The 21,672-nt window shown below is 38.1% G+C and overlaps 4 protein-coding genes across 4 annotated transcripts; 2 read left to right on the top strand and 2 right to left on the bottom strand.

Moving 5' to 3' along the window:
• On the bottom strand, window positions 224–6,000 carry LOC18769300. The gene is made up of 8 exons (XM_020567829.1): window positions 2,909–6,000; window positions 2,656–2,754; window positions 2,409–2,561; window positions 2,017–2,180; window positions 1,466–1,613; window positions 1,178–1,300; window positions 986–1,073; window positions 224–865 (listed from the first exon to the last, which is right to left on the bottom strand). Exons 1-8 carry the CDS (start codon window positions 5,318–5,320, stop codon window positions 699–701), a joined length of 3,354 nt encoding a protein of 1,117 aa, XP_020423418.1. The 5' UTR covers window positions 5,321–6,000; the 3' UTR covers window positions 224–698.
• LOC18771019 lies at window positions 7,110–8,158 on the bottom strand. The gene is made up of 3 exons (XM_007203674.2): window positions 7,959–8,158; window positions 7,701–7,849; window positions 7,110–7,517 (listed from the first exon to the last, which is right to left on the bottom strand). Exons 1-3 carry the CDS (start codon window positions 8,082–8,084, stop codon window positions 7,475–7,477), a joined length of 318 nt encoding a protein of 105 aa, XP_007203736.1. The 5' UTR covers window positions 8,085–8,158; the 3' UTR covers window positions 7,110–7,474.
• Window positions 8,147–13,974, top strand: LOC18770768 (G-type lectin S-receptor-like serine/threonine-protein kinase At1g67520). The gene is made up of 8 exons (XM_020567781.1): window positions 8,147–8,315; window positions 10,008–11,111; window positions 11,272–11,370; window positions 11,462–11,679; window positions 11,830–12,037; window positions 12,122–12,359; window positions 12,498–12,648; window positions 12,739–13,974. Exons 1-8 carry the CDS (start codon window positions 8,150–8,152, stop codon window positions 13,036–13,038), a joined length of 2,484 nt encoding a protein of 827 aa, XP_020423370.1. The 5' UTR covers window positions 8,147–8,149; the 3' UTR covers window positions 13,039–13,974.
• On the top strand, window positions 15,835–18,182 carry LOC18770840 (protein kinase PINOID 2). The gene is made up of 2 exons (XM_007201905.2): window positions 15,835–16,475; window positions 16,659–18,182. Exons 1-2 carry the CDS (start codon window positions 15,895–15,897, stop codon window positions 17,557–17,559), a joined length of 1,482 nt encoding a protein of 493 aa, XP_007201967.1. The 5' UTR covers window positions 15,835–15,894; the 3' UTR covers window positions 17,560–18,182.

Below are 21,672 nucleotides of genomic sequence, written 5' to 3' on the forward strand. Positions count from 1 at the left end.
GAAGGATTTACATATGAAAGCTCATTGATGGTTGCATGCAGTAGGTAGGTAGGAAAACTGACAGGCCAGCGAGGTTTTGCAATTTTTAGGCGTTTTTGAGGGGAGGGGCACAAGCACAGACAGCAAGGAAAACTAAGACATGTACACGGACCTTCCAATGCACATGCAGGACCCCAGTGGAACCTGTATTTGATAATTCAATGTCCAATAAGTATCCTTTTCCAATCCATTGGTTTAGATTCATTGCAACATTCCTCTCCACCATATAGAAATCACATTTTGCCATCCCAATTCACATCTTAAGTGGGAAAAAGAAAATTTTTTGGTATATGTTCTATACAGTATCTATATTCTATGCAACGATGCAAGGCCATGACCATTGCAAGCCATAACAATCAAGGTCATGCCCTGTTCTTTAAAGACTAGACAAACTTTTAGGACCATCCAACTACTGAAGAACTTTCTTTCACAAACTTCAGCCTCTGCCTACTATACGCTACCTATTAGCCTATTACATACCGGTGATTGCAAAAAATGACATCCAGCTTGGCTAACCCTACTGCAAGATTTTCTTTAGGTTGCACAAGACAGTGGACGGCAAAACTTAACCTTGTCTCAGCATGTGCACTTCCTGGTAGTCCCAACGTATTTACAGGACAGATTTCATAGTTCAGCATGTAAGGTCAGATTCAATGTTGTCACTTGATGTTCATGGCAGCTGACATGGCACGTAGCTCCTTTGCAATTTCTGAGAAGGGTGGCCGAGAGTCAGGATCAGATGACCAGCACCTCTCCATCAATGATCTCCACATTGGATCGCACCAGCTTGGGATTTCAGGTCGCAGACTGCCTTTGATTATACCGGCTGAAAACATCACAAGAAAATGTTGTAAACAAACTTTGATCATCCATAAACAAGAAAACAAGCTAGTAGTAGAACTTCTATTCTTTCTTTTCTTTTTGGTAAGATTAACTTAATGCTTACCTATTAGTTCCTTTGAGCGCAAGTTTGCATAGGGTTCCTCCCCAGTCAAGAGTTCCCACATCACAATTCCAAATGAGTACACATCAACCTACATATAAAGTATCAAAGAAATCATCGAATATCCGTAATGTGATTGACAAAAAAATTAAAACATAAACATAACTGAGCATTTGAAAAATGACCATCCTTTACCTTCTCTGTCACCAAATTGTTCTGGCTGTTCAAAAGTTCTGGAGCCATCCATGGTATGGTACCTCGCACTCCACCGGAAACAAGTGTCCTCTGCTTGATTTTTGATAAACCCAGATCACCAACCTGAATAGATTAAGTTGATATTTCAAATTACAAGGGGAAAGAAAACAGAAATATATGGAGGCAATAGTATTCTTCCAAATCGTCATGGATCAATCATCAATAACAAGAATAAAGGTAGAAGAAATTCTAATAAAAACTACCAAAAACGCTTCCCAGGCTGCATACCTTACACACTGGGCGCTGAGTGTCCCTCATATTCACGAGAAAGTTATGTGATTTCAAATCAAAATGGACAATGCTCTTCTCATGAAGATATTCCATACCAAAAGCTGCATCCATTGCTATAATCAGCCTCTTTCGACGATCAATAGTTCTGTGAATCAGAAATGCAACATAAGAAAATGATTATACTGCATTGCTACCTATTCATTGCATGGTCAATGCGAATGTACGAGGAAAAGGGAGGGGAATATGCACCACAATTTTAGAATTGTAGTTGTATAAGAAGAGAAACTAGTAATCAGTGCCACATTTGAATGACAGCATACTGTTCATGCTCTTTAGATTAGGATGCAAGGCTTTCAATCATAACTAGAGGGAATTTGTTCAAGATTATCTCCAGGCCAATATTAAAGATTGAGAAACCAGTCATATTACTCCAATGATCAAATCCTTGGATTGCTTTACCAATACATATACATTTATGCTAGATTTTGACTCCCAAAAAAGAAAAAGAAGATGAAAGAACCTTATATTATGCTATAAAACTATCTTACCGATCTTTTTTTTGCAAAACTTGTTTTAAAGAGCCATTCACCATGTACTCTGTCACTGTTGCCAAATTTGTCACTGGTCCATCTGACACTACACCATAGAATGCCACAATATTTGGGTGGTGAAGCTGGCCTAGTATGCGAGCTTCCTTCCAAAAGTCAGCAAGCTGCAGAAAGTAAACAGAAAGAGTTAACACATGAGATAGCATGCAGGTATATGCATTAACTATAGTAGTGAGATAAATAATGTATCAGATGTTTTCCTCTCCTCACTTTCTTTCTTTCTACTCCATGCAAGAATAAAAACAAGATAAATTTTTTATTCGTGAAAAGGGAAGAACAGAAAAAATAAATAAATTATCATAATGGGAATGTCGTGGGAATGAAATAATTACCAATCGATCCTCCTTCACTGTGCCTTCAGTAAAGCAACCGGGCTTAATCTTTTTTATAGCAACATCAGATCCCTTCCACTTTCCATAGTAAACAGTTCCGTATGTTCCCGAACCAAGTTCTTTTATGAACTCAAGGTCAGAATTTTTTATAGTCTGCATAACAAGGAGCAAACAAACGTTCAATCTATACATTCCATTCACTCTCCATAAGCTTATAAAGCAAAAATTGTGTATGTTCAAAAGTTACCTGCAGCTCTCGAGTGGCCAGATGAGTATAAAACGCAGCCGGATCACTGGAGGTTCCACCATTTACTTTAAAGCATTCAAGACTTTCTCCATTGTTGGCCTAAGAAATCAGAATCATAAGTCAAAGCTGAGGAAATTTTACCACTAATAGTCAAATAGTAAAGCTAATAAAAAACTAAAACAGATGTTTCTTTTTCTTTTCTGATTTCTTATATGTTGGAGGTAAATGAGATAAATGGTTTCCAAGTAACTACCTTTCCATCAATTCTTATACTAGATGAAGGATCCTGCTGAACCTCCTCATATTGCACGCTATCTTTCTCTTTCTTGGCAGAATTCTGGGAGAAAGGATTAGATGCAACTCCATTTGATCCATCAACTAGATGGCCTGAGGTAACTTGTCCTTCATCCATGAGATCTATAGGCTTTGATTGAGGTTTTAGCAAGACATCAGAAGACACAACACTGCTAGCATGAGAAGAGAGCTGAGGAGCTTCCGCTTCTTTGGATGATGACAGTGAAAGGTTGTGCAAAGAAATACTCACTGAAGATGTTACTCCGCTATATGAACCTTGAATGCCATTAGTGCCGTTTTCACAATTGATTACAGAGTTGATGACTGCTTCTCCATTAGGCAACTTGTTATCACCTTCCAATGTGATTCCAATGCCACATCCCACTTCACTGGGTAAGCCAGAGGTGTCGGCAACCTTCTGAGAGTCCATCAGACGCACCTCCTTTTCAAGGTCACAATTGACGGGCACTGCATGAAAATTTTCATATGAAGTCCGATATGGACCTTCACAGTTCCCAAAGTCAGAACCAGTTAAGAGATCTTCCAGAATGTCCATTCTCCTCACAGATGGGCCCGAACTCTCAGTGGCATCAGAGTTCAAGAGCGATTGATCAACCACACCAGTCAATGCACCATAACAACCTAAAAGGGATTCCTCAGGATTTAGATTCCTATGCTGTGGAAGTGCAGGGCCTCCCCATTTACTCGGTTTCTCATTACCACATAGGACATCCATCAAGTAACTGTCTTTCACTGAATTAGAATCCATCATCCTCACCCTTTCTTCCATTGTTTGCTCAGAAAAACCATAACAATGCCTCCATGAATTTAGATTGTGAGCTCTCATTGGCTGCCCCTGCTTTGCAATGTTCGAATTTGGCCTGAGCCCGGGGTAGCATTTCCGTACTGAAATCCCCTGCTTTGTTCTGTTGTTCCCCATTTCAGCTATGTTGTTCCGATGATGATTCCGAACATGGTATTGATAACACCGCTGAATTCTAGAATCATTCACACCGAATCTATGGTTACGGATGCTGCTATTAAAGCCACCACACACCTTATCTCCGGCATAAGAAGACTTGACAGGATACACAGTTCCCCCCAGTGATTCACCACTATAATGACAACTCAATTGATCCTTCACTGAATAACAATTGGCTTCCCAAGGCTTAACGTTCTCTCTGTTCAGATAGCTAATCCCAACCACTCCAGAGTTTCCCAAATCCTTCTTAGCATTACAACAATTACAAGTTGGTTTCATACCCGAAGAACAATTCATTGGTTTCGAACACTGTGTTGCAGGGACTGACTGACTATACATCCCAACCCCATTACAGGAAACCTGACCCGACCTCGCCGAACAACACTGCCCAGAACTATCTGTTTCAACACGCAAATTCCCATATCTGGGATTCAATAGATTGGACCGAGACACTGAAAACTGCACTTGATTATTACCCCAGTTACTCCCTACTCTGTTAGCCAACAAGTCTCTGTTGATCGAGACTGGCTGTTCAGGGCCTAAATCTATAGGTGGACGTTCATATGAAGCACACTTTTGGCTCTCGCCAAAGCAACCCATTTCCATATCACTCTCATTAACACCAAAACCACGGCCTAAAGCCGATTGCTTTGCTAGCAATTGCTGTTTCAACACCATCTTCCTCAGCGACTCATCACCATACCGTACAGCCCCTGGGTTTTTAACCGCCACCTTATCATCTATCGGAGCCCCGCCCAAATGATGGGTCTCAATATTTGGGCTCTCGGACTCAAACCCATTACTGAATTTCAGTCCTTTCACGCAATTAACATGAACATTAAGATTATCGTTGCCATTGCTACAAACAAAGACCCAGAGCCTCGCGGACTTACCGTCGAGCTCGAGCTTGTCGTACTCGTCGATCATGCACCGAACGTCGTCGTCGGAGACGATGAGGACGAGAGGGGAGGTTGCGGAGTCGGAGCCGGAACCGGGAAGCTGGTATTTGAGGCTAAACGAGGGATTAATATTGGGGCAAAGATCCAAAATCTTTGATCGGAGCTTCGAGAACCCGATGTTTCGGTCGACGGATACGATTCTGGCTTCACCACCGACGTACCGGAGCTTCCCGGAAGGTGGTCTAGGCTGGAAGGCGCCATTGAAGCTGCACACCAGCTTGAGCTTCTTGGGCTGAGAAGTGGGCCTTGTGCGACGAGAGAGAGGTGGCTCTTTCATGGATGTCGTAGACATAGAGAGAGTGAGTGATTCTTGGGGTGTGTTGAGAAACAGAGTGTGAGAGTTTATACTTGTATTGTATGGGAGTGTGCCAGGGTTCAAGTCCTTACCCTGAGAAGTGGTTGAAATTTCCAGGTTGCCACTCTTTTTCATGTCAGTTTACTAAATTTGTTGAGTTTGTGGTTTTACAACTTGAGTTGAGGTTGATATATATTATGATAACTCCAAATCTGATTTGGACAAGACTTAATTATAGGTTTTTTCATCTTCTTCTTTTTCTGTGAAATGAACCTAAATACATTTTTTTCTTTTGATTTTGCCTTTTGAAAGTCCAATACAAGACTTTGTGTGGGAATCTTGTGACTTACTCTCTCCCTTTCTTTTTGTTATTTTTTCCTTTTTGGATTCATGTAAATGGCTAAATAAAAATCAATTAAATACAGAGTTTATAAGAAGATAAGGAAGCACCCTTTTTTTAAGATTGAAGTCCGTTTATTATTATGATTCTTATGGAATAATAACTTCCAATCATAAGGGAATTATACTGCATATCTGATTTTGTAGTCCCCAAATCTAATCACAATAGACACGGGATTTATTCTCAGCCCTCAAATGGTGGATTATTTTGGTTTTTTTTTTTCTACTATCATGATTTTTTAGAGGCACCTCACAAAACCTTTGCAAACAAAATTACTTTCCAAGTATTATTTTTTCAATCATCGTCTCATACTGATCATTGATAGCATTCTCAATACTTATCGCATAATATATATATTTTTCTTTCTATAAATGAATTGAGATTGATTAATTTTTTTACTATCGGACCACTCCCTTTTATTTATACAAAGAAAGTAAAGAATGACCAAGTATAATAATTATAGCGAAACTATTGATCCTGGAAGGAATAAGGGAGTTTGAGAAACAAACAAATAAACCTAGATGCTCCCCAACGGAATACGACTCTACGAACCAAGAGGTGGTTATCGTTTATTAGTGGATTAACCATAATTTTTAATTGACAAAGGGGCATTTTAGAAAATAAGAAGGCATGCAAGGGTATTAATTTACAAGCGCAATGAAAATGTTCTCTTTCCCATTGCATGGTGCCATTCCATTGGCCTGTTGGCCGGCGGTTACATTCTAACGAGATATCCTCCCCTTTTTTTGTCTTTTAGTCCAATTAGGAAACCATCAGTCAAAGCAGCATTCGACATATATCATTCAATTTAATAAATCCTGTGCTATATTGCGCCGAGCGTACACGTTTGCAAACTACTGGGACATCAATCCTTTCAAAAGGAAAAAGGAAGTTCGTACAAAACCAAAAACTCTGATAATGGAATAAAAATTACCTTCAAAATTCTAAACCAACCAAATATTATTATTACTATGTCCATGTGCATACGTGGGCCACTGTATTTCATTCCCACCTGAAAGCCACAAAAGCTGCTCAACCTCCTCCTTATTTTTTGCCATTTCCGGTTTTTGATGGTAGGTGACACGCGGCCCGGTGTCATAACACCACGACTCCCAATCATAACATTGTTTTTGGGGGGGGGGGTGTTGGGGGGCGGCTTTAGATGGGGCCCGAAATCTGATCAACACGTAGGTTTTGTTTCTAGTGACGTGGATATGTGAGAGGAGTGATGACTCATGGAGGTGCACTGATGACAAATCGTGATGCGATGTCCATTACCCTTTGCGTATACGAATTAAATATTAAAATATTAAAAATTTGGGCTGTGGTTTAGAATTGGATAGTTGTGGGCTTGAGTTACATAGGAAAAGCTAACAAAATGAAAGTTTGGGCCGAGCCACAGTCTGGCCCAGCTCTTGATATAATCCCACCATCAGTTCACAATTAACGAGTAACAATAGCAATCAACGATTCACAATTAACGAGTAACAATAGCAATCAACGACTCAAAGTCACTCACGATCATAAATATAATTACGCACTTGTACAATTCCTGCAAATTACAATCGTATACAAGTTTCAACTTTCAAGGATTTCACCCTCAACAAGTTTAATTTCATATACACACAACAATCTAGATTTCTCAAGTGTTCTCGGCCTACTCTTTTCTCTTTTCTTGCAAAAGCTTATTAGGTCAAATCTCAAACCAGTTTTTGATAGACGTAGTGACTGCATGTTGAGGGGGTTATCCTGTTGATTTATAATCTCAAAAGGCTAAGACAAATTAATAATTGATACAAGGTTTAGTGGATGGATGATACGAGACATATTACACGATTATGATATCAAAAACTAGAGAACTAAAAAGTACATTCTGCCTCTTTCACAACTCAATTGTATCCCTTCCCTACACAATTCAGACAGCGTTGTATCCTGCAAAATCCCACGGAAAAAAACTTCAAAACACCACTCAAGCATTTTAATCTTCTCAATAAGAAGGGAAAATGTAAACTTAATTCTGGCTGAAGACACTAACCCAAAAATTCATTGCCAAATTGTAGCAACATGAGGAGGAGAAAGAAAGACTAAAGGCAAGCAGTATCAGTGTTCACTAACCCATTTCCATCGCAGGTTGGGCAAAGACAGGGGTTGATGGCAATTGGGTCATACAGAGGCGACCATTCAATGGTATTATTCCCTTTGCATAGCTTGCATATGTAAAACCCTTTCCCTCTACAAACCCCACAAGGCAGCGCAATCTTTCTCTGCCCAAAACCCACCAAAAAAAGGAATGATAAGAGAGCAATTTAGCAAACAAAAGGAGACGAAAGTTGGAAAGGTAAAGATGCCAAGGTGGGTTTTTGGTCTTCTTACCCTTTTGGATTCGGTGGCCAACCGAAGCGCTCCAATAGTGGCAGTGGAAGCCAAATTCAGTGTGAAAAATCCGCCGACGAGTGCGGCAGCAACTGTGCACAAGGTGCGCAGTGGCTTTGGAATCATTTTTACAGGGTTGGAGTTTCGCAGGTTCGATTTCTCAAACAGCTGGAGAGCGTGGAGTCAATTCCATGAAGCTAAGCCTAAATTCCCAGGTGGACCCTTGTGCTCATGAAGCGGGCCGTAGAAGAAAACAGAGGCCCGTTTGGTTGCTATCCGATGCTTCCATTAGATCAGCCCCACCCGGCCCACGGAGGGGACCCGTTTCAATTTGGAATGCGTGGCACACTGGCACTGGTATGGGACCTCCTACGCTTTTTATGTTTGGATTGCCATTGTTCTTTACTGTTTTTTCTTTTCTTTTTTCCTTTAAAATATTTCATATGACTTATTAAATTAATGTATTTGGAGTTTTTGTTAAACCCAAAAATGATACCCTTCAGGATTATTGATAAGCTTTTAAGTTAATATATATATATATAAAGCAAAATGCAGAAAATGGTGAAACATTCAAAATACCAAAAAATGTCATTGGTTAATTCAAACATTAAGAATTAAAATTATTAATTAAATGAAGATAATATGGTAAATTCACATTTTTTCATATTAAAATAAAATCAGATAATAGGTCCTACTTTTATGGAACACTAGCCTCTCTGCACGCGCTTCCACGCATGCGAGAGGTTTTTTTAAAAAAAAATTTAAATTTATTTTAGAATTAAAAAAGATAATGGATATTTGTGTTCCATAAAAATAGGACTCATTATCTGAATTTTCTTTTAATTTTAATTTTTAAATTGTGCATTTACCATATTATCCTCATTTAATTAATAATTTCAATTCTTAATGTTTGCATTAACCAATGGCATTTTCTGGTATTTTGAATGTTTCACCATTCTCTGCCTTTTGCTTTATATATATAGATAACTACCCATGTTATATTTTTTTAATTCTAAAAATAAAAGAAAAAAGAAAAAAGAAAACCAATTGGGATAATGCTAGGCTTACCATATTTTTATACTAACACTGTTTATTACCTTTCTAATAGAGGTGGAGTCCACCAATACAATGGGCCCCACCTCTATTAAAGATGTGGTACACAATGTGACATAAAAATACGATAAGCTCATTGTGCATCACCTCTCTAATAGATTTGGAGTCCACCAAATAATGGGACCCACCTCTATTAGAGAGGTGGTACACAATGTGGTATAAAAATATGATAAGCCTAGCATTTTTCATATCTAAATATGGAATAAATGTCGTCACTCACAAATAACGTGCGTGTAATATATTTTAACAGAATTTAAACATAAAATGTGATGGATCTTTAACATTTGTGTTTAAAGACTTTTTAAAAAAAATTATGAGCATAGGGAGGGGAGAAACTAAAAACAAGATGTTAGACTTTTGCGAATATGATAAAGATAATATCAATGCTAAATATTCATGCACATAACGTTGGCCAAGAAATAGTGAATACTTTCTTGGATTTTAGAGGGACTGCTGGTCTCCTTAGTTAGGAGTGAGGTCAACAATGTTTATTCCTTCGTTTGGACCATAGGATTTTATTGAAAAAACAAAATTAAATCTTCATTAGGCTGTAATTCTGTCATCATTTCAATTCCCCACACATAAGTTTCCAACATCATTTCAGCGAAAAGGGAACGAAACCGGAGCAATATCATTCACCAAACCATAAGTTCCCAACATCTAGCTCACAATTTCACTTCACAGAAACCGTACTCCAAAGAATTGTTAGAAGTCTACCATTTTGACTATTTTTTTAAAGTTGAATTTCGACTCTCATTTCTGATTATGATGCATCAAGAAATGTTGTCACTAGTATAATAAGCCTCATGACAACTTCGACTTGGATCATACTAGTGCTGTCTCTCTTTAATCTGTTTAACATGAAACCATGGAGAGCATTTTCTGTTGTATTCTGTATCTTCAGCTGCTTCTTTGTGTGCTTATCTCATGCATCAGACTCCCTCAGGCATGGACAGTATTTATATAGAAATGAAACCTTGGTTTCTGCTGGTGGAGTGTTTGAGCTAGGCTTTTTCAGCTCCCATGCTGCACCAAATGGATACTTGGGAATCTGGTTCAAGAATGACAAGAACCAAAAGCCAGTTTGGGTTGCAAATAGAGATAGCCCCTTTATGGATTTCCCAGGAGTACCGGGTTCCTCAGGAGTATTTCTCACCATCAGGTATGATGGGAACATGGTGATTAGTGATCAAAGAAATGTTCCGTTTATTCTGAATTATGGAGCACTTGCATCAAGCAATAACACACGTGCAACAATAGGTGACTCGGGAAATCTAATTCTCATGGAAGGAGAAGAGATTTTGTGGCAGAGTTTCTATTATCCGACAGATACATTTCTTCCTGGAATGAAATTGGGGTTGTTTAACATGAATACTGAGCAGTTGAGGAAACAGTTTCTAGTATCCTGGTTTAGCGCATCTGTCCCTGCTGATGGTTCTTATGCTTTAGGCATTGATCCTGTAAACAATACTCAGTTCAATGTCTGGCGCAGTGATGGTGCTTACCAACAGATTGGCTTGTGGGATGGCCATGAATTTAAGTTCTTCTTCCAAAGCACATCAGATAATCTCAATTTCAGCTTTGTTTGGAATAGCAAAGAGATTTATCTTACTTTTAACAACAAAAACACTACCATGCCTTCATGGTTTGTGTTAACCTCAAATGGGGAGATTAATGAGTTCAGGATGGTAGGGCAGGAAATTGAGATTGTGGATTATTCACTATGTGATGACACAATGGCACGCAGTTCTAATGGCTGTTTGGTGGCGATGCCATCAGCATGCTCAGGTGGAGATAATTTCTCAAACACCAGAGGATCGCTGCCGAGTTCAATGGTTTTAAGCTGGCCAATTCATGTAGATCCCTATGACTGCGAGATATTGTGCAGGAACAATTGCTCATGTGTTGCATATGCATATAAGCCATTGCAAGATGAAGGAATTCTATGTCAACTTTATTATGGAAATAAAAGCGATCTTCTGAAACTGGTAGGGACAGGGAACAGCACTGTTTATGTGCGTGGTAATGCTTCTAAATCCGGTAAGCTTTCACCTTTATTCAAACTTAGATGATAATAAGAAGAAACACTGTATTTTTTATTCATTTTGAATGCCTTCAAAGTTTTTAGATGGTAAGATGTGAACACCCTCCCTTTTTCTCTACCTAAAATCTGAGAAAGAGCTTTTTTTCTTTCCCTCAGATAGGAAGCTGTTGGTTGTCACAGTTATGGTGATTCCCTTGGTATTCTTCATTTTGATCTTATTGCTGCATCGTTTATGGAGAAAGTTAAACTCTTTAGGTACGTTAACCAAACTGAGTCGACCAACATATACCAAAACTTTGCCAAATTAAATATGTTGTGTGGACTTATTTCTCTGTATCGACAGCAGGAATTTATGGCTTCCATAATGGCATGAGAGACAGTATGAGGTTATTATTGTTGCAGTTGAGCTCTGATGATAATGCAAGCAGTCCCAATGTTATAGAACTTGGAACGAAGAAGGATCATGAGTTGCCATTTCTTAGCTTTTCCTTAATAGTGACATCCACCAATAATTTCTCTCTTGCAAATAAGCTTGGACAAGGTGGTTTTGGACCTGTTTATAAGGTGTGTGTGCAGAACTAACAATAAGGCATATGGTGACAGGTTTTATTGTTTTCTCTTTTTGATCATTTATATACATTGATAATCTGTTATATTAGATTCAAAGTTTCGATGGAAAAAATTAAAAAAACCAGTATCTGCTCTTTGTTGCAGGGTAAGTTACTAGAACATGACATTGCAGTCAAAAGGCTTTCCAAAAATTCTAGACAAGGACCGTTGGAGTTCAAGAATGAGGTGCAGTTAATCTCTAAGCTCCAGCACAGAAATCTTGTTAAGCTTTTGGGTTGTTGCATTCACCGAGAAGAAAAGATATTAATCTATGAGTACATGCCCAACAAAAGCTTGGACTCCTTCATTTTTGGTTTGTAAATTCATATATGCCCATTCCCTATCTTATTTTTGGCTGTCAGTTTCTCTCATGCTGTGTAAATTGCAACTCATGCAGATCCAACAAAGCGAAGACTACTGAATTGGACACAGCGCATACACATAATTGAAGGGATTGCTCAAGGGCTTCTTTATCTTCACAAGTACTCCAGATTAAGAATTATTCATCGAGATCTGAAAATTAGCAACATCTTATTGGATGCTTATATGAACCCCAAGATATCAGACTTTGGCTTGGCTAGAATTTTATCCGGGAATGAATGTCGAGCCAAAACAAATCGGGTTGTTGGAACATAGTAAGTAACTTCTGTATGTTTATACGCACAGGTAGATTTAGTCATGCCTGCATTAGTGTATTTTAAACATATGCTTGTCATGCAGCATATTCTTTTGATAAAACTCAAATGACTCTTTTTCCCCTTGTTTGAAACCAGCGGTTATATGTCTCCTGAGTATGTGATGCACGGCCTTTTCTCAACAAAGTCTGATGTATTCAGCTTTGGAGTCATTGTGTTGGAGATTGTAAGTGGCAGGAAGAATGCAAACTTTCATGAGTCAGATCATTCTTTGAACTTACTAGGACATGTAAGTGGCAACACCTGGCTTCTGAATTTATTATATTCTCATGCCCCTGTTTATTTTATCTAAGGTGTTAAAATGTGAAAATTGTTGAAGGCATGGAATTTATGGAAATCTGGGCGATGCTTGGAGTTGATGGATTCGACATTGGTCGATTCAAGTTCAACGGATAGCCTTGCGCTCTGCATTCAGGTGGGACTTTTATGCGTCCAAGATTGTGCAGAAGAGAGGCCAACCATGTCAGATGTTGTTTCAATGTTCAGCAATGAAGGGGCAACTTTGTCTACGCCTAAACAGCCTACATATTCTAACTTAATGACAGAGGTTGATAAACCATTAAGACGTGAAGTGCATTCTGAAAATCTTTTGACATTTTCAGCCATGGAAGCACGATAACAACTTCAAACTTGTATGCTCAAGTTTATGTACGGATGGATTGCCTGTATAGTTCATGTTCCTGTTCATGTACAGATGGATTGCTCAAGTTTTGATCCAATCCACATTGTTGCACCGAAATTTCTGCTTCTTAACAAATCAACTTTTTCGTAAGAAACCACAAGGGTTTTTGAACTTTTGCATTCATTTCCTATAATTGTGTATGCCTTGTGTTGAGGGGCTGTCAGGTTGGCCATATTTTTCTGAGTGTATGATCTGTACATTATTGAAGGAGTGGAAGCTCACAGTTATACAATGACATTTGATTGTTTCCAATCTCCTCAAATGTTGTTTTTTTTTTTTTTTTTTTTTTTTTCATTTTGTTCAACTTCCTTGTTAACTCTCTTCTCTCATCTCAATTTTCTGTTGTTTCTAATCCATACATATACTAAATCTCCAAGGCATTACCCTGCAGCATTAATTTTGTGGGCTTTGACTTTAATTTTGCATTTGTTGGTTAAGGAAATGAATCAAATCTCTTCAAATGATAATTCACTAAAGGGGTTTAGTCCAATGAACAAAGACATTGACTTGTAGACCAGAGGTCATGATTGTGTGTTAAAAATCATCTCCTTTGTAATTTAGACTATCGCTTATACTTTTTTTAAAAATTGATCATTCCCAATGATGACTGGTATTTTGGCCCTATCCCTAATAATATAATAAAAATCCAACTTTCATGCAAATACAAAACACAACCAAACAATAAAACAGAAAAATTAAAGTCTTCACTAATCAACTCTTCTATTCTATCCAACAAAACAATGTTGTTGGGTAACTTGGATACTTTTATGAGTGAGGGGTGAAGAACGTATGGGCAAGTGATGGAGCTTTGAGTCTTCCTATACATATGCTTCTCTGTAACCCTGCCATTTTTGCTAGGTCTGCTGCCTGAAATTGAAACCAAAAACTGAAAGTGATAAGATCCTGTGGAGAACAGTGGAGAATTTGAAGGAAAGGCGCAAAGGGATAAAATACAACTTATTTTTAAATATGAAATGTGCAGAGGAACAATTCAAAGGATTTCTGAAAAAGTTCAAATTCCATTAAAATGGGCAGGGGGGGACAAGATTTGGTGCCATCCTCCTAAATATCATACCCATCTTCCATTTTTCTCCTCATGAATAATATTTCTTCCATTTTCTTTAAAATTTCATTAATGGTTATGGTCCCACAAGATCAACACCATGGAATGGGGTAAGTAGCAAGAAGTCCAGAATCACACTGATTGGGTGATCTTTGTTGTCTGATCTAAAGCTAAAAGGTGGGAATATGATGTCTTTCTAGGGTGGCATTCATGAAATCAAAGATTATGCATTATTAAAATGGGATAAAGTAATCATACACACAAGTGCTCGTGTATGACTTTTGTTCGTTGATGAATGTGAGGCTCACATTTGATGAACGTCTAGAAATCGCCCGAAGCAACAATGAAAAATTAAAATATGCAGAGGACTCAATATTGCTAGGCTCCTGAAAGTGGTATTTAAGTTGCACTTGGCTTGGCCTTGGACCCAAATACAGGTCCCCTACAATCTACATGGGTTCACATGCATGACAAGAATATCATAACACGTATTAAGGCAGAGGATATAAAGGGACAGCCACGTACCCAAGAATGAGGTGGATATGAATTTGAGGCACGGGTATTTGGTGCACCCACCAACTTTCCTCTGATTCATGGCATGGGATGGGAGCCAACGGGCCATGGCTTGTCTGCTAATTTACCAAAAACTACCTTACTTTTCAAAGTAACTACCATTCCATTCCAGAGCAGAATGCAATTTGACTGGTTGATATATAATAAGACCAAGAAGAAGAAAAGGAAGTTGACTGACTGGTTGATAACAGTGCAATGCAAGTACCAGTTCTATACGACGTGTCGTTTATGGCAGGCGTGGGTTGGGAACTTTTATCATGGTTCTTGAAAAACGGTGTACTAAGAGCTTTTAACAGGAAAAGAACCAACGCCTTTTGACCGTCAGAGTTGGGAAAGACACATTTGTGGAGCGAAAATAACAAAAATGCCACCAACTGAAGAAACACCCAAATAAATATATACGGCAGCAGAGTGCACAGAGAGAGAGAGAGAGAGAGAGGCAAAATGACCTACACTACACACACAACTAGTTGGATCCTAAAGACATGATGAATATCATAAAATAGTCACTTCCATGCAAGACTTTTTTTCATAAATATCAGAAGTTGACAAGGTAAATAATGAAATTACAAGTTACAATGCCGTGTTTGGTTGGGTGGTTTTATAAGATGAAACATGCGTCAACCATTTATTTTGGAAGCCGCTTTTGAAAACAAAACATAGTGGTTGTGTCAGCTGAGATAAGCATGCCTAGAACAACATCAAAACTAAAGCTCTTTATTTGCTGCAGTCTTTTGCTTGGTTGAGCTCAGCTGTAGAAATCCTGCAAATAGCAATGCAGATGCTGGTGCAGAAGAAATTTCCAAAAGTGATTTCAAATAAATTGATTTAATACCAAAATAACCATCCTCTGGATCCCCTTTCTATGTATCTTTTGGGAGAACCCCACATGATTCATCATAAAGTAAAAACAATGGCAATCTTGTGAAATTCTGTGGAAGCAGAGGCATATACATATGACTTTTAATTAGCTGCCCAAATCATCAATTGGGGCTTAAGTTTAAACAAAAAAATTTGGTATCTTTATTAGCAAAAGTAGCACTTTGTAGCCTTGTTTGTTTGAATCTGTTATAAAAAGCCTGATAAAGCAAACAGAACAGAACTCACAAACACAAACACATACATGCTCTCTCTGCTTCTTCAAAACACTATCATCAATGGCAGCCATAACAACCAGAGATGAATCTGACTATGATAGCAGCTGCTCATCCATAACGGTGCCGGACTCGAGCCGGAGCTGGATGAGCAACCTGAGCTTCAGCAGCCGCCGCCGGAGCTCAGTCTCCGTCTGTTCCTCTGCCACTGAAGCATCTCTGATTTCCTCTGCTCACAAGCCCCACAAGGCTAACCAAGCTGCATGGGAAGCCATGAGGCGGCTCAGGAGCACCAAGGGCCGAGTTGGGCTCGACCATTTTCGGCTCCTGCGCCGTCTCGGCAGCGGTGACATAGGCAACGTTTACCTTTGCCAGATAAGGAACCCTGTGGTGGGTTTGCCTCAGTGCTTTTATGCCATGAAAGTGGTGGACAGAGAAGCACTTGCTATAAGGAAGAAACTGCATAGAGCTGAAATGGAGAAGGAGATTTTGGACATGCTTGATCACCCTTTTCTGCCTACTCTCTATGCTGAGTTTGATGCTTCTCACTATTCTTGCTTGGTTATGGAGTTTTGCCCTGGCGGTGACTTGTATGCCGCTCGACAACGCCTGCCCGGAAAATGCTTTAGCATCTCATCTGCTAGGTAAAAATCAAAATTTGTTTCGCTAATTAATCTTAGTTTAGTTGTACTCGAAAAATGTTCTTATGTTGTGTGAAACCAGCAATTAACGACTGTCATTATTATTATTGTTAAATACTATATGATTTCTTAATTATGAGGAAGTTAAGGAGTGCTAATTACAATGTTGGGATGAATTAAACATAGGTTTTACGCGGCAGAGACGCTGTTAGCTCTAGAGTATCTACACATGATGGGGATTGTTTACAGAGACTTGAAGCCTGAAAATGTGCTGGTTAGAGAGGATGGTCACATTATGCTTTCAGATTTTGATCTGTCACTCAAATGCGACGTCGTTCCGAAGTTGCTAAGGCGCAAAATGGACTTAGAATCCAACCAAAAGAATGTAAAGAGCTCCTCAATGCCATACTGTGTTGCAGCCCCCATGCAGCCTGTGCTCTCTTGTTTCTCTGCCTCAAACAAGAAAAAGAAAGGCACAGTCACAACCATAACAGAACAAGTTGGTGCTGATAATAATCATGATAATAATGATGATGATCATCATCAAGAACTTGACCCGGAAATGGTAGCCGAACCGATCGAAGCCCGGTCCAAGTCATTTGTGGGGACACATGAGTACTTAGCACCAGAGGTGATCTCAGGGCAAGGCCATGGAAGTGCAGTGGATTGGTGGACATTTGGGGTGTTCTTGTATGAAATGTTATATGGGAGAACACCTTTCAAAGGTGAAAACAATGAGAAAACCCTCATTAACATTCTTAAGCAGCCATTAAGGTTTCCAAGAGTTGGGGTTAGCAACAGCAAGGAGTTTGAAGAGATGGTCAAAGTTCAAGATCTTATAAGCAAGCTTTTGGTGAAGAATCCCAAGAAGAGAATTGGCAGCTTAAAAGGGTCAGTCGAGATCAAAAGGCATGATTTCTTTAAGGGTGTGAATTGGGCTTTGATTAGGTCTGTTAGGCCTCCTCATGTCCCTGCTGCTAATAGTGATTTGCATAATAAGATTAGAAATAGAGCTTACTTGCCTAAGTTAAGCAAGAAGGAGAGAGATGAACCATTTCAGATCCCTCATCATGTTGATTATTTCTAATTGCTTAGAATGTAAATAGGTAAAGCAGAAAGCAAAGTAACTTTCATGCTTGACACCATAGAAACTAAGATTTTTCCTCTGTTTTTCCTACTAATTAATGAGAATTATGATTTTTATAATGTACAATATATTAGTCACTCTGCTACAATGCTAATTACTCTCCCTTCTCTCTCTTCTCTCTCTTCTCTCTCTGTGTATATGCAAGTATAGAATACAGAGAGAGAAAAGAAGTTTGTGTAAAAGTAGAGGATCCCATAATTGTCCCAATGGGATTTCCATGAGAAGTCTATGAAGTCATGTGAGGACAATAATTACTCCTGTCAATGATGGAAAGAATTATAATAAAAAAGAAAAATGGAATGATATATGCTTCTTTTTTTTACTTTTTATGAAAATGGTCTACTTTTTGCATATGGGCACTTTCATATCCACGCATTCACTTCACAGGTTCTTTTTCACCAAGAAAGCCATCATGCTTCCTCGCTTCTTTTTGTTCTTCTGATATTTTTTATCATGTAAAGGCCAACCTTCTTTTTTCCTTTTCCCCATATCCATCTTACCACTTTCTGTTATTAATAATCTTACTGATCAAACATGTACGATTAGAGAGAGAGAGAGAGAGCAACTTCAACCAATACCAATCAGACCACATGACTCATGAAGCTAGTCTCAAAACAGAATGCTTCACAAAGCAGAAGGTCTTCAGTGCTCAGACAAATCTACATTTTGATTCAATCCAGTCATTTATACGCAGACAATCTTCCCAACTTGGGTTCTATCTGTTTTCATCCAAAAAAAATAAACAGGGAAAAATGAAAAGACATGAGATATTCTTATAATCTTGTCATTATATATGAACTATATGAAGCTTCCTAATTATAATCTTCTCCACATATCAGACTTATACTAACTTTCCATCTGCAATTTTGACACCAAAAAAAAAAAAAAAAAAAAAAAAGCAAAAGAAAAAAAGGAGATCAGTTTTCATCTGTTTTAGTATATGCACCCAAGCACAGAAACTAGGCATTTGATTGGGGGTCATGATCACAATCGCATTGCTAGCTGTACGTATCTGAGAATATAAGAATTTGTGTATGTCATGTCAGTGTGATGTGCTAGCTAGATGCATATATAGTGTAAATATATGTAAAGCTTTTGGGAGGGGCTCACTAAGTCAACGTTATGCGCATGAAGGGCCAATAGAGGTTTCATTGGCTTTCAAGAGCTTCCCGTTTACCATTGATGGAAATTCAGACTGTGCAGGCCTCAGTATTTTGTAGCAGCACGCGCATGCAACTTGCAAGATATATGTATCTCTCTCACATCACAGTCCTTGTATTGCTATGCTATGCATGGGCCTAGCCCCTACCTAGCTAGCTATCGGCTTCATCAAACAGGTAAAAAGAACAAAAAAGTAATTATACATATACTCATGAATCATGATGTATATTTGATATATGTGTTAGCAAAATTTTATGATTGCTCGATTTCAGAAACCCATCATATGATGCATATCCACAAAGACAAACCAACCAGCTGCATATATACATGTAAACTTTCATCTAATTCTCTGTTGCTTTTTGGGTTTCTGCATGCTGTTTGGTTCAAATTCATGCAAAACTTTGGCAACCATTTGAACCAAGTTGCTGAGTTTAATTAGCCAGTCCCAGTGGGAAAATTTATGTCTAGCAGCCAGCAACAAACAAACAAGAATTAATCACGTTTGAATGTGTGGTGAACCTGAAATGAAGTATTTCTACACCAAGGATATATATATATATATATATATCCTGTACATCATGCTGAAATTAAAAGTAAAATTATATGATTTTGCTACTCAAATTCCCTTTAGCCAACGCATCATTGTCGTGATTAGACAAGCCGCCTTTTCTCATGGCTTTCCCACCTCCGAAAGAATCATGAATATAATTCAGAAATCATTTAACAATTCTACAAACATTGTATAGTGTTTCCTTAATTATCATGACTTTCAATGACAAGTTCAAACCTTGACTTGATGTACCAAATTAATCCTTGTTTTTTACATATTGTTGGTTTCTAGCGCACATTATTCGCTTGAGCATCAAGCATGATCTTATTACTTATTATTAGGATGTGGGGACCAAAATATTAATCAGTGTAACCAACCACTAAAAAAAGTTGCATATAATTTGAGTTCAGACAATTACAACTGAGGATATTAAGAGATGTTCTTGACCATCATCAGATCAGATGCCATCATGAGTTTATTCATTGAATCCTTAAGTTGTGAAAACCATAATGACAATAGGATGCTAGTACTAATTTGATATAGATTTGATACTGGGAAATACTCGTCTACTTTTCTAAAAATAGGACCAATCACAATTTGACATGTGTGTAGAGATTTTTACAAGAAGTATGAATGACTCCTTTCAAGGAAGAAGGCAATGTCCGTATAATAGCAGGGTTTAGGGTCTTTAACTCATGTACATAGAGAATGAACTTTATTTAAAATAAATCAATACAATTCACAAGCAATTAATTAACTAAATAGTTAATTCCAAGCTAGAAATTATCTCGACTAACTAACCCACCAACTCAGCTGATGTGAGTTAGCAATATTAATTGAAACCCAAATTCCTATTAGATAAAAGTTTAATTATTTATTAATTAAATTTATACTTACTAAATATTCAAATGGTATTTCTTCAAAACATATAATTTTTTTCTTCTTAAACAATAGAGGCAACCCCAAGAAATTAGCTGAGAATACACTTCATTAGTAATCGCGGGCATTATTACTCGTATATAAATATAAGATAGACGCATAGCATAGCCTAGGTGAGGTGAGGTGAGTCCCACATGTATATCTTAATACATTCAAAGCACAACTTTGTCTTTTGGTCAACCTATCACAAACTTAATTTTAGGTCTGTCCGTACAAGTATATCTCATCACATGTATATATATATATATATATAAGTATACTAAGATTGTTGCACTTGCATGTGCCTAAAATTTACAAAACAACAATCGCAATCATGATGTCAATACCATCTTTAATTAAGATTTAAGAAAGAGAAACGCCCAACAAACAACTATTACTTTCCAATATATTTTCATGATCGTAGAGTCATAGGAGGCTGTTCGTTTTGGGAAGACTAAAACACACTTTGAATAAAAATAGAATGGAGCTACCATAGCTTAAGCCTTAGCTTAGCTAGCTATGTTTGGACCATTTTTGCCATTTGATTGATTATTTTTATAGCGCGACTGTAGATTGGTACTCAGAATCACCTTTTAACTTTATGTAGTCATTGGTTAACGCTTGGAATGTTGTAATTGGACATTTGAGTTTTATGAGGTTTTGATTTGAGTTGGTAGAAAATATAATATAATTTATATGCATACTGCCTTTTGCCTTATTTCAATGAGGTGAGATAAATTAAGAAGGGAAATGGGAAAAACTCACACACATGGTATCATATGGGTTTGAACTCGAGACCATTCAAAACATATCAAAATTTTGAATGAATCCACTAAAGGCAAAAGATGAACAAATTAAACCACTACCCCACAGTAGCCTCCGTGGCGGTGCAATACAAGCAATACATGAATGAAACCATTGCCCCACAGTAGCCACCCACTCAAGAGGAAAACCATGAACTGATGAAAAGAAAACCCATCAGATATTTTGAATGCTACTGTCTGCAACAGAAGTGATCTGAGCCCTTCTTTTAGGACACCTGTCCCAATCTGATGAACAATTTGAGGTTTAAGGCAATGCAACCAAAGCACTTGGAAGGGCCACCCATGGTTTTGGGGCATCTTTGTTCCAAACCACTTGCAGAAATGCTGTTTTCACTCCCCCAAAAGTCGAGAGAAAGTGACTTTCATTTCATAAAAAGGTATAATATTATTATTGAAACTACTACCACCTTAATAAAATATCTCACAAACTTGAAACAATAAATACTCATATATTTAGCAACACCAAATGGATAATATGTGCAGTGCAGATCTCGAAACCCCCCGACCTGATCAATGAGTAGGTGAACTTACACTGCTAACCTCCAACATCACTTGGAAATATCCAGATTTCCCTGACAAAACCATGGGCATGCGGGGAAT

The sequence above is a fragment of the Prunus persica genome, chromosome G7, assembly GCF_000346465.2.
Source record: "Prunus persica cultivar Lovell chromosome G7, Prunus_persica_NCBIv2, whole genome shotgun sequence".
NCBI classification, from domain to species: domain Eukaryota; kingdom Viridiplantae; phylum Streptophyta; class Magnoliopsida; order Rosales; family Rosaceae; genus Prunus; species Prunus persica.

Excerpts from the sequence above, each read along its gene's own strand:
- LOC18770768 (XM_020567781.1), top strand. The coding sequence starts at position 8,150 with ATGAAGCTAAGCCTAAATTCCCAGGTGGACCCTTGTGCTCATGAAGCG. Across the intron at positions 11,680-11,829 it reads GTTTTGGACCTGTTTATAAG|GGTAAGTTACTAGAACATGA; the intron begins GTGTGTGTGCAG and ends TCTTTGTTGCAG. Across the intron at positions 12,360-12,497 it reads AATCGGGTTGTTGGAACATA|CGGTTATATGTCTCCTGAGT; the intron begins GTAAGTAACTTC and ends GTTTGAAACCAG.
- LOC18769300 (XM_020567829.1), bottom strand. The coding sequence starts at position 5,320 with ATGAAAAAGAGTGGCAACCTGGAAATTTCAACCACTTCTCAGGGTAAG. Across the intron at positions 2,181-2,408 it reads CAGTGAAGGAGGATCGATTG|CTTGCTGACTTTTGGAAGGA; the intron begins GTAATTATTTCA and ends TACTTTCTGCAG. Across the intron at positions 1,301-1,465 it reads CTCAGCGCCCAGTGTGTAAG|GTTGGTGATCTGGGTTTATC; the intron begins GTATGCAGCCTG and ends TAATCTATTCAG.
- LOC18770840 (XM_007201905.2), top strand. The coding sequence starts at position 15,895 with ATGGCAGCCATAACAACCAGAGATGAATCTGACTATGATAGCAGCTGC. Across the intron at positions 16,476-16,658 it reads TTTAGCATCTCATCTGCTAG|GTTTTACGCGGCAGAGACGC; the intron begins GTAAAAATCAAA and ends AATTAAACATAG.
- LOC18771019 (XM_007203674.2), bottom strand. The coding sequence starts at position 8,084 with ATGATTCCAAAGCCACTGCGCACCTTGTGCACAGTTGCTGCCGCACTC. Across the intron at positions 7,850-7,958 it reads TGGCCACCGAATCCAAAAGG|AGAAAGATTGCGCTGCCTTG; the intron begins GTAAGAAGACCA and ends GGTTTTGGGCAG. Across the intron at positions 7,518-7,700 it reads CCAACCTGCGATGGAAATGG|GATACAACGCTGTCTGAATT; the intron begins GTTAGTGAACAC and ends GGGATTTTGCAG.